This window comes from Rhinichthys klamathensis, unplaced genomic scaffold (genome assembly GCF_029890125.1).
Source record: "Rhinichthys klamathensis goyatoka isolate OS25496 unplaced genomic scaffold, OSU_Roscu_1.1 h1tg000197l_1, whole genome shotgun sequence".
NCBI lineage: Eukaryota > Metazoa > Chordata > Actinopteri > Cypriniformes > Leuciscidae > Rhinichthys > Rhinichthys klamathensis.
In genome coordinates, this window is record NW_026606723.1 from 1,582,412 (window position 1) to 1,594,897 (window position 12,486).

Below are 12,486 nucleotides of genomic sequence, written 5' to 3' on the forward strand. Positions count from 1 at the left end.
CCTCATGTTGTTCCAACCTCGTATGACTTTCTATCTTCCGTTGAACACAAAGGTAAATGTGAGGCAAAATTAAAGCCTCAGTCACAATCCTCTTATTATATGAAAAAAAAAAAAAAAATACAATGAAAGTGAATGTTAAGAGGCTGTCAATTGATACCATTCTGCCTAACATTTTCATTTGTGTTCCACAGATTTTTAGTCATACAGGTTTGGAACAACGGGACAATTTTCTTTTTTGGGTGAATTGTAAACTGAAAAACTTTAGACAGCCTAAAACAAGATTATGTGCCATTGCTGGAGTTTATTGAGGTATTTTTCAAGTATTAATTCATGTACTGATAACATAAGGTAGGAGAACAGGCAAGTGCTTAGAACAGCATTTATTGTAAAGCATTTTTCAGCAAAATAGAAAAATAGAGAACACATTTTATGTAAGGAAAAGCTCCATGTAGCGTTATGTTGCGTTGGAAGTGCATTGGTCTTTTGGATGTCTATTTGACAATTTTAGCGAGGGCCGCTGCTCGCCTCTCTGTGTTCTTGAACAGGGCACGAATGAGGCTCTTCATCTCATTACATGAGAACTCCACTGCCAGAGGTCCTTTGCCCTCCGCCCACCTAAAAAAAAGAAGACAGCGTTTTGTTTTGTTTTTGTTTTTTATAAATGTGAGCTCCGTTAAATATATAAACGAAATACATCATTCTAAAGTTCCCAATGACAAATAAAAATTGTTACCAGAGTTACAGACAGACTCCTAAAAACGAATCAAATTTAAAAGATTAAGTAAGTGTATGACCTGTCCACTATCTCCTGTAGATTAGCATTTAGAACCATGGAGATCTCTTTTAAGGTCATCCATTTCTTTACATAGACTGGAACCTCTTCTTGGTATTTTTTGTTCTTGTTTTCATCTGGCAATGGATTGAAGACCAGCGGCCCTTCCTCTATAATGGTTTGACACAGTGTTCGCAGTCGCTCACCGTCCACGTTAGATATGTCCTGGAATGACAGCCCTTAGTATACACCTCAAATAGTTTGGTGGTGTAACAAAAAACAACAGCATTATGTATTGCCTTACCTCCAACATCATAATCTTATTAATCAGCTCTGATATTGCAGTATTGAGGAGAGTCCCAATGGCTTTACAGTATATGTTTACTGGCAAGACATCTTGCCAAACTTTTCCCAACCTCCTCAGCTGATGAATTACCTAAAATTCACAACAGCAATAAAACCCCAGTGACAAGTACACTAGGCACAAATATGCCAACATACTGGTACCTAAATTTAAGCAGCAAAAGCCTATTCAGAAAATAATTTGTGTTTGATCATACTTGTCTGATAGCCTTGCTGGCTGCAGAATAATTGTCTTCATCATCCAAATTGGAGAAGTTACGTGCAGTGGACAGTCTCTCCAACATCTCAGCTTTTTGAACGTTCATTTGTGCCACAAAGCACCGAGCACCTTGTTGAAAAACAGAAAGAAGGGAAAAAAAAAAAACCTTTAAATGGTAGTGTACATATGAGATTACTATTTTAAGTCGGCATGAAATGGAAGTTGCGATCATCTTTTCTTCCCTATTGTGACTTAGCCTGCTGAAAACGCCTATTTTTTTTTTTAAATAGAGACGGTTTGCTGGCTATGATACAGAATAACCGTGGAAGTATTACTCTCATTTCACAGATTGTTTTTTATAAAAATGTTGATACAATGTAAAGTATTTGCTCTGGCTCTTGTTTTAAATGATTTTGTTCCGTTATTATGCTTCTTGTCATCTGTTGACATTGTTCAAGCAGAGTGTGACGGTTGGTCGGTGTGGTATTTGTCCCGCCTCTCCTCCTCTGTGATTGGACGGCTGGGTAAAAAGTGACAGTGATGAGCAGAGCACTCAACACTTCAGCGTGAAATAGACAATCGGCCTCGTTACACTCGTGGCGTTTTATAAACGCGGCACTCCCATTAAAAACAACTGGAAGAATACGCTAGGTGCCGGGAAAAACGCTTTGCTGGACACACACCCTTTTATCCAATTGAAAATGTTTCTGGAATGAGACAAAACAAATAGTAGGGCGGGACTAGATTACGGGTGCACATTCATTTAAAGGAGTCATAACCTAGTATTACCTTGGATACCCACGCTCTATTATAGTCTTTCAGGCCCTTATAAAAAAGAAAAGTGGAAAAAAATAAACACAGAGCTCCTCTGACCCTTATTTCTAAATGCATTATTGTCTCGCGAGATCTGATGCGATATTTTGGCTGTCGTGGACGGTCATTTTAATAATGCAAATGAGGGGCGCGTTGATTGGTGGCAGGAAGGAGGGGGCTTGACACCGCAGGTAACTTCAGCATATCATTCCAAAATGACATCATGGCGCAAGTTGTGAATGAACCCGACCTGGCCGCGACCTACGGAATTCAACCATATATGTTTGAGCCAGACTCTGAACCAGAGCTGGAAACGGAAGATATAGAGTCAATGGAAGGACGTCTACATCAACATGTCTCTGAATGGTAAAGACAATCATTTTGACTGAGACATACATTAACATCAGTAACGAGCTAAAACGTTTGTTGCTATTTTCTCCCACATAAGTTTACCTTTTATTTAATATAGATTACATTAACGGAGATGTAGTCTACTTTTTTTATCAGCTTACAGTGGTTATAGAGATCAACGTTTGCCATCATGTGTTGTTTTTGCCTTGTTTCACGTTGTGTTTTTTTTAGACATTCAATATTTTTCATCTACAGACATGTAACGTGATGTTTTTCTTTATGTTTATTATTACTTGACTGTTTGTTTTATTTATCTATCCTTATCTATTATATAAAAAAAATCAATACAATGATATGTTGTCATTGTTATATAATATACAATTATATGAAATAATAGCTGTATCATTTTCTTGTCTGTTTATCACTGAGGGAAAACTTCATAATTACAATGTATCAGATTTTAATTACTAATTACTAAATGACTAATTACTAATGTCCAGTGAAGTGGCTCATTTGCTGTGTAAAATGTTTAGCGCAGACACCTAACGTTGAGCCAGTTGATAGGGTTGTTGGAACAGCGTCATTAAAAATGAATTTCATCCACTGGTCCCTGGTAGTTTGGTCCGTTTTTGGTAGAGAAAACACATTTGAATGTTGATTCTGGCAGTCAACCACAGAGCAACTCACGTGTGCACTACATTTCTGCATCTTTCTTGACTGAATATGAGGGGGAGAGGGGCAGGGCGGGCTTCCTTCAGCATATGTCTGCGGTGTCCATATATGGTATATCCTGCCTCGTCTTGACGTCAAGTCGGGGGAGAAATTAAAATCTCGTATTTGAGTGCGCGTGCACGTGGGCTGGTTTACGAACCCTGGGGTAAACAAACGCTTCACTTTTGAATATCGGCTTCCCGGCCAATGTATAATCGTTAGGCAATCATAACATACATTGATTCTCGTGGAGAAGTGAAACTTACAGGTTATGACTCCTTTAAATAAATAAATGTGCACAGATAAATCATTCATAATAAACTGCAACATTGTGTAAAAAAATAAATAAGCAGCCATTACTCAAGCCTTAAGTGTCACATGATCCTTCAGAAATCATTGTATTATGATGATTTGGTGCTCAAGAAAAATATCTTAGTATTACCATCAACGTTGAAAACGGTTCAGCTTCATATTTGTGTAATTATTATTATTTTTATTTTTTTTACAATTCTTTGATGAATAGAAAGTTTAAAAGAACAGCATTTCTTTGAAATAGAAATCTTTTGTATCATCTTTGTTGTCACTTTTGATCAATTGTAATGTATACTTGCTGAATAAAACATGTAAACAGTATCATAAAACATGTAAGCGTCCCTTACCTAGTCTTCTGAAACCTGGGACCAAGTCTACAAAATAAGACACCCCATCTTTCAAAGGAAGGTGAGGTTTAAACTGGAAACCCAAGGTTAAAAGTTGGTGAGCGATGAACATGCAGTTATTGTGTTGGATGGCAGCCAAGTGAGGTAACTTCAATAAGTTGTCCCTAAGTTATAAAAACAGCAACACATTAAAAACAAAACCCAGTCTACCAAGAATACTGCAATAAAAATACACCAACTCACTTGTGATATGTAGGCACAACATCATAGAACAGGTGAAATATGTTTCGAACTGTGTAGAAAAGCTGGACTGCACTGAAAGAAAAAGACCAAATTAATGTAGCTCCGTAATTACAGCTTTCACATGGACCCAAAAACATCTGGCTGCCTGCTACATACCACTGGGGGGAGCTGCCCACCGCCTCAGACAGAGTTTGTATGGCCAAGTCCATTAGCTGCTGCACTGACTCACTAATGCGACACACAGGCAGGCATAGAGTACTGGGACTCAACTGCTTCTCGTTTTCCAGGCTCTGCTGATCGTAATGGGCACTTTTCTTACCCGACTCCTTCCTCTCCTTCTCTCCTCCACTGGGACTCGGTAGTTTAGGGATCGAGAGCTTATACTCTGGAGTGATCTGGACCACAAAGAGCACACAAAAGACCGTCAACAAAAAGCTTTTATAGCTTAATTAAAATGAGAGAATTTACAGAGGTCTTACTTTCACTGTGTTGTGCATCTCAGAAGTCATCAGTTTTCGTGCAGCCACAATGACATCTTGGCATTTTTTGCTTGCGAAGTGGCAGTTGACATTTCTGGCGTATTTCAGGAGGTCCGTTGAGTCCCCTGCGAGGTACCCCATTTCTTTAAGACTGCTCTCGAAATCCTCTGTCTGTTTAATGACCTGAGAACACAATTGAATATTGTATTACAAAGGATGCTGTGCAGTTGTCGTGCTGACAGACCCTTGCAATCTTACCTCGCTATACTCGGCCAGCTGATTACTGTTAGTCGGAATGGAATGAACCAAGCATTCACGAATGATGCACTCTGACATCTCCTCCCAAATCAGGTCTCCTAAAAGCTCAGACACTTTCTTTTCATCGATAGACACATCTGAAGAAAGAAAACAACAGAAACCCCATCATCAGCCTACTCTGCAAGCAATGCAAAGTCTAGTGTAGGGGTCTTCAACCTTTTTTCTAGACCATTTGTTGGATAAAGTGACAGGCTAGGCACCCCATTTTATACAGTATATTGTATAAAATTGAGTGTTGCAATTTATGCCTGACTTATACAAGTATATAATTATATATTAAGTTACATAATGTATTTATTAAAAATATAAGTACTTAATATTGAAACTCCAAAACAGAAAGTAATAACTTATGTTCCTGGAAATCCTTTATATGGACAAAGGCATCCAGCTATCGCTGTAGCAGAAAAAGCAGAAACGTTTTGACTGATGAAATATGAAGACAAACATGATTGTGACGAGCCATCAATCAGTACATTTTTCAAGCCATCTTTATACGAACTTTATGATGCAATGCAGTGCTTATTAACATAGCCTTTATTATAGTACAGAAACTATAAAATATATTTTCTGACTTATTCTTTTTTTTTTTTTTTTTACATTGTACAAAATCCATGATGACTTTATGCACAAGTGTTTGTAGTACCTAAACCAATCATAAAATTGTCATTAGGGAATATAGGAAAAAACTATAGCAAACAAATGATTGGTTATTATTCAGCACTGTATTTGATTTCTTAGCCAATTTAAAGCAAGAGATAAGAAAAAACAAAACCTGTCATTTAGACAAAGGTCAGAAAATAAACTGGTATTCGACTTGACATTTCTGCCCCCCTCACTTCTGAAATGATGTCTACGTCCCTGGTGTATGCATTATAATTAGTGATGACTACAATGTCTGTGGTAAACAGAACCACTTCTTCAGATTTTTAGACGTACCGAAAAGGTTTCCATGTAGCGTCTTAAGCACGGTGAGCACTTTGTTGTAAACCTGGCTGGGATCTGGATGCTCTGCTTTGGTTTCTTTACACTGCAGGGTCAGGACTGCACCCTGCTCCGGCTGACTGCTCACTTCCACCATCAACGAGGGGTATATGATTAGTGGCTTCAGCATGTACTTAAACAACACTTGCCCTAAAGGATTGACAAAGAGTCAGGCAGAGTCAACTAACAGACCAGAATATAAACAAAGCAATGCAGAGGTACTAATGGGCTGTAACACTAAAACTTATTCTTACCATATATTGACTATATGTTGCAATCATTATGTTCACAACTTGCAATAATGACTTAAATTAGCTCATTGTTTATGCCATAAATTAATACATTGTTAGCTAACTGCATGATCTGTATATGTATTTGGACACAGTTACCTCTGATAACAGAACACTCTAAATTGTAATGTAGACATCCATTTTCTGTAAAGCTGCTGTGAAACCATGTTTTGTGAAAAGCGCTATACAACTAAATGTGAATTGAATTGAATTACCAAACAGTTTAATCTTTTTATGAAGCTCTCCTTGAATGGAGAGGGCCTGGAGAATGCTAGGGAGAAGAGCATGTGGGGCAGACTCATCCACCTTAGATCCTCCTCTGTTCAAATGAAGCGCTGTCTTCAGGAAAGATTTCACGCTAGTGAGCTCAGCTAAAATATGGAGATCAAAACAAATCAGACCAGCAAACCAAGGCAGAATGTTTTCAAAGAAATCACTTTTCTCTACTCAGATACCACCAACATGTCTCCGAGACAGAGAAAAAGTCTCTGATTAAAATTGCGATGAAACAGACTGAGTGAAACAGATTATTGAAAAAAAAAAAGAAAAAAAATTGTAGGACGGGGACTTGGTTCTTTCCATCTGTTTATTGGGTGGAGGCAGATCTGATTGCGAGCTTGTGGTCAATGTTAAGGAAGAGGCGGGTTTAAGCTGACTAAACGATTGAAGAAATCTGACGTTCAATTGAAATAACAAATTAAACTTTTATTAAAAATTATGACAGAGTTCCTATGCAGTTTGGAAAAGAATGGTAATTTCCAGGTCTGTACTGCATAAGTATAGAAAAAAGACAATTGAGTATGGAAAAATATTTGTGTTTCAAGACTGTTGCCCCTATTCAGTTTTCTAAAATACAAAATGATAAAATAAGTTTGTCAAACCACATTTAAAGAATCCAACTGATGTGTCAGTAGGCTAGGCTTGCTGCGATAGTCTGTGTTACTGGTGTTTAGCCGCAACACCGGTATATATCACTTCTCCACCGTGGCACCGCCTCCACCATCATTTTGATTTTTTATAGTAATAAAAATTTAGTTCAGTTAGAGAACAGACACTACAATTAAAAACTAAATGCATTTGCTGAATTCAGCATGAGAACAAGAGTCGCAGCACAGATCAGCACCAGGAGTTAGATTTCACCTAACTTAGCTCATTTCGCCTCACTCTTGGCTGACAAGATGATGGCTAAAGTTTTGGTTTCAAGGCGAAATATAAAGCGCCTTTTTAAGCAAGATTGTCATTGTACTGTTTTGTTGTTGTGTTTTTCATTAAGAATAATAAGGATGCCAGTATTACAGATGACTGTACTATATACCAAATATAATGCTGAAAATAATGCTGTATGAACCATGTTAAATATGGTCTGAAAAATCTACAGATAGGGTTTTTTTAATGAAATATGTGTAGGAACTCTGTTATGAAACGAAACAAGCAAGGACAAATCGTTCCCAATAAGATCAAGAACATACGTTTAGAAAATAGAGAGGGCAAATTTTCATTACATTATGACTTTAAGGTAAAAAAAGTTACTTTTAGTGGAAGGAAGTTTCCAGACTGCCAGTTTCTGCCACTCTTCTCCAAGGTGGTAGATGAGATTCTCTCTTTGTATTGTGATCTCTGAGCTGAGGGCCCGAACTAAAGGTAACTCAGTGTCTTTCCAAGCTTTCAGGGCATCAACACTTGCTCGTGCCTGTATAATACAAGTAGAAATATGTAATTAAGCACTTAGCACAGTACGTTTTTGCATAGTAATTCATAGGGCTGTTAATCGACTAAAATGTTAATCAAATTAGTAACATGATATGCCCAATAAACTAATCAAATTTTTCAGAGAAATTTGGTTTATAATTAAATAGACTTGTTAAATTCACAAACTGGCAATGTGAATTTATTGTTGAATGTTGAACTTACTGTTCCATGCTGCTTGGCTGCAACCACATAATTCTTTTCCTGCAAGGCCCTGTGATACTCCTCTACTGCAGTGTCAAACTTAAAGGGCATATTAAAATAATGAGAGAATGTTCTGGTTATACAAAACATGTGCCTGAACTTAAGTAAACAAGCAAATTACTGTGAGCTTTTTTCCTTCTTTTTTTAACATAATCATTTACATCACAAGACACACATGCACATTCTTTGAGACATAAATCTAGCTTTATGGTTAGAAAATCCTCTAAGCAATGCATACACAAAATCCCAGCAGCATTACCTCTTGGAGATGCTGGAGCAGGTTTATTACGGCAGTGTTTTTCTCTAGTTGCTGTTTAAGCTTGGCATACTCTGTTACGGCATCATGGAGGTTCTGCTGAACCTGTAAATGCAAACACTTAGTTGACATGTTTAACTACAATAAAAGTCACTCTTTTTTACTAGAAATTGAACTGTAATTGTTTATTAATAGTGAAATTAAGTACCTCGTTCTCAATGCAGCTTTTCAATAAATCAATGTCTTTGGAAACTGATTCAACCTGGTCCAAAAGCTCCTCTGCTCCCTCCATACTGGGTATAAACTCAATATATTTTTTATTTATCATGTCTGTAACCTCTTCCTGTATGGGAAAAAAGAGGGTTAAACTCTTACACCGAAACACACAATGCTACTACTAAATAAAAACTTAAATGCATGACAGGTTTTGATGTAGATGGAGACCAGTGTTACACTTCTTCACTAATACATGGGAAAACAACTGGATTTCACCAATTCAGATAACAAATATGAAACATAAGACATGTATTTGCTTATTAATTACATTACAGGGGTAAAAAAAACACTGAACGCAAGATAATCTTGTTAGAGACATACATTGTAAGTCCCAAAACAAAAACAAGAATGAAACACAAAGGCAAGTCTGATAGCAAGAAATCAAAACCCAGACAGATATTATCGGCCAATAATGTCTCAAGACCAGAAAAGAACACATAGTTGCGTAAATTGAGGTCAATAACATTACATCAGTTTGTCTGAAGTCAGAGCTCAGACTGGCACCGACAGGCAATGATATCAGCAGCATGACACGTCAGCCTACCAAAGTCACATAACGTTACCCCTCTATTCACTATTAAAACACGAATGAACACTGCGTTCATTGTACAACGAATGTTATTAAACGTTTATTATTCTTAAGAGACTTCATATGTCAGGAGAAAGGCGTTAACTTAGTCGCACTTCAAGAGCTTTGGTTAACGGTCAATGTATGCTAGCATGAGTAACGTTACCAAAGAGATGCAGAAATATACAGAGCAAATCAACTTAACATTGATTCCTTTTATCGTAAAGTTAACTCGGTTTACATTTTACACGTTATATTCGGGTATTTTATAAGTTAAATTCGGGGTTGACAGCTGGTTAGCTGACCTCACTGTTTACCTTAGTTTCTTCCACTTTCCGTGACAGTTTGGAGATTTTGCAGGCGAGGTCATCCTTCTCCAGTTTACCTGAGCTGGCGAGCACTTCTGTCACAAACGACGACATGACGGTCACGGTCAGGCGGGTGAACGAGCAGAATAGTTTACCACTTCATACCACTACCCGCCATTCCGCGCGCAAAGGATGCTGGGAATCTGACTGTTGGATGAAAAAAAAAAAAAAAAAAAATGAAAAAAAGCTGTCGTTGATTTAAAAAGACGCGGTTGAAGTGCTCGCTTGTTATCAAAGACTTTTGTTATTTAGCGTCAGGTAATTTTATCAGAGCAGGTTATAGATTATGTATAAAACGTAATTTTATTGTTTTATACCAGTGTTAGTAATAATTACATTTTCAATTTAAGTCAGTTTACAGCCTGAAAGTGAATTCTCGGTAAACTTTTAGAAAAGCACCTAGAGTTTGAACTTTTAACAACCAAAAATGCTTTCTCAGATATAAAAGTATATGAATTAGTGTTATATACAATATAATGAAGTTTAGGTATCCCTAGAGTGTATTTGGGTAACATTCAAATAATTTTGTGTGAAATAGAGGGAGGAGCAGATTTTGGTAACCTGTTAATGCTGCCTTGCTGGATTTGGTGACTGCTGCTGTATGTGTGCAGCTGTTCACATAGGACCAACTTGCCTTCTGGGATATAACAAAGACATTTAGACATCATCAGAGTGAATTTGGCTCGAGTCTGCCCCTTTATTCGCTGACAACGTTTCATTATTCATTCTTCGGATATTCTTCTTTACATAAAAAATGTATCAGCTGTATGCAAAGTGACCCACATTTGGTTTTGGACCACTGAAAATTTGTACAATTCACCAACTTACTCATGGAGCCACATTGAAATCCCCATATCTCTGGAAATGAAACATAAAAATTGAGATTCTAAAAGGAAAGTTTGTTAAAAAACCAAATCTAAAACAATATTAAGAGATCTTTAATACTTCTTGAGTTACAGGGATGCAAAAAACCCAAGTGCCCCCATTGTCATTGTCAAACCCCATTGTCATTTTCACCCCCCTATAAAAAAAAAAAATAGTGTATAACTATTTATAGTTTATGACATGTAATATTTTGGCTTTCATCACTATTTAGGTTTGTCTGTTGATTGAATGGAATAACCCTTTAACCCTTCAATTACCTTCTTTGGTTGTGTGAGAATTCGAGGGATCAAGGAGAAGTAGGTGCTTAGCTGTTAGAAACAGTGGTGGACGCATGGAGATTATGTGAGGTTTCAGTCATTCTGTTACAGATGGAGGTGTAGACCATCACAGACAGCACGTACCTTCTTCCTGAGGACAGAAGATAGTTGGTCACCTGAGACTCACAGAAGTATTACACCTAAACAAAGATTTTGAAAAACTGAATTCTTATCCGAGGAGTAAAATAGCCATTATAAAACAAATAGTTCCAGACCGGTCCTTGATTCTGATTGTTTGAGCAGTGTTTGAAGCTGTTGTAAATTACACCACTGCATCTGTGTGAATAAAATAAATATTAAAATTAGTTTTTTTCTAATAATTTGATAAAAGCAATAAGCCCTGTAGAGCCATGGTTTACATTGAATTTAGAACAATAATGGGGATTTCAACGCCCCTTATCTGTTCTAAATTCACTGTAAACCACAGCTTTTTAGGGCTTTTTGCTTTAATATGCAATCAACCAGTTTTAGTTCTATATTAATTCACTATGATGCAAACATTAACAGTTTAATGAAGAATTAGTATTATAAATCATTTAATTATTTTCTTTTATAGTGCTGTTCCCTTCATTTAAAAAGCATCTTCATTTTCTGTATGTTCTTAATGTTTTGTATAGGGTAATAGACGAGTCTATTCCTGATAAGACTGTATAATGACATGCTTTTGATAGGCTTAACCAGTTGGATCCAATGCATCTTATCTTACTTATACTCTTTCCATGTGTCCACTGTGCTGAGCAGCGTTTTGTTGTATCAACACAATCATGGCCGTGTTCGAAGTCTAATTAAACTCAGGAGATTAAGTCTGATTCTCTAAATTAATCCAGGGAGAAGACAAGAGGAAATGTGGTGATGTATTTCAAAAGATTAAAGATTTTATGCAATGTACAAAAACAATTGTCCTCATTAACTCTTATTTTGTCACTCTTTCTCTGTTTACTAACACAGTATGTTAAATTTTGGATGGAAAAACACAGTCAGGTCAGGTAACAAATCTGATTTTACAAAAAAAAAAAAAGAATAAAAGAAAGAGATGAGAAAAAATGCAAGTTTCTCTGTTGATAATGAAAATGGTGAGTCATTTTATGGCACAAAGTCAAATTACTATTATAGTAATTTGACTTTGTGCCATAAAATGACTCACCATTTTCATGTCTTGTATAGACATAATAAGTAAACACTGCTCAAGGAAATCAATTTAAGAATTAATGAAAAACAATACCACTACCTCAATGATGAACAATTCTAATAAAAGCATAAAACAGTGGCTGCCCTTTGTATATGGTTGTTTATAGTAACAGGTCATTCTGAAAGCTAATCTAAGAGAACAAAGATTATTGCTTGTGCTTAGTTTTGTACTCTTCTTTTGAGAATATTTAATAAACACCACAGCTGATAAAAATGTACTTCAAATACAATCCAATCTTAAAATACATTTTAAGTAAATGCAAAGTATATATATTTATAATTAAATATAAATAACTAAAATGTACTTATGTTAAAATCTACAGTATATTAACAATATATTTTTTATATAATTTTGTAATATATTTAAAAATCCATCTGAAAATATATTTTTGCCGTATGGGGTCCAAGACACGAAACAAGTAAAAATAAGTGTTTACAGAGACTTACTAAAAAACAGACATGCCTGTGTTTTCCTACAATAATATAATAATAATAATAA

General features: G+C 36.2%; 1 protein-coding gene across 1 annotated transcript; it reads right to left on the minus strand.

Moving 5' to 3' along the window:
* Positions 1-281: 281 nt before the first annotated feature.
* Positions 282-9,653, minus strand: zw10 (zw10 kinetochore protein). The gene is made up of 16 exons (XM_056263037.1): positions 9,547-9,653; positions 8,594-8,728; positions 8,389-8,490; positions 8,091-8,168; positions 7,710-7,869; positions 6,395-6,550; positions 5,845-6,039; positions 4,849-4,985; positions 4,591-4,773; positions 4,268-4,506; positions 4,112-4,183; positions 3,869-4,032; positions 1,333-1,463; positions 1,077-1,208; positions 795-997; positions 282-615 (listed from the first exon to the last, which is right to left on the minus strand). The coding sequence occupies exons 1-16, from the start codon at positions 9,649-9,651 to the stop codon at positions 492-494; spliced, it is 2,316 nt and encodes a 771-aa protein (XP_056119012.1). The 5' UTR covers positions 9,652-9,653; the 3' UTR covers positions 282-491.
* Positions 9,654-12,486: the final 2,833 nt, after the last annotated feature.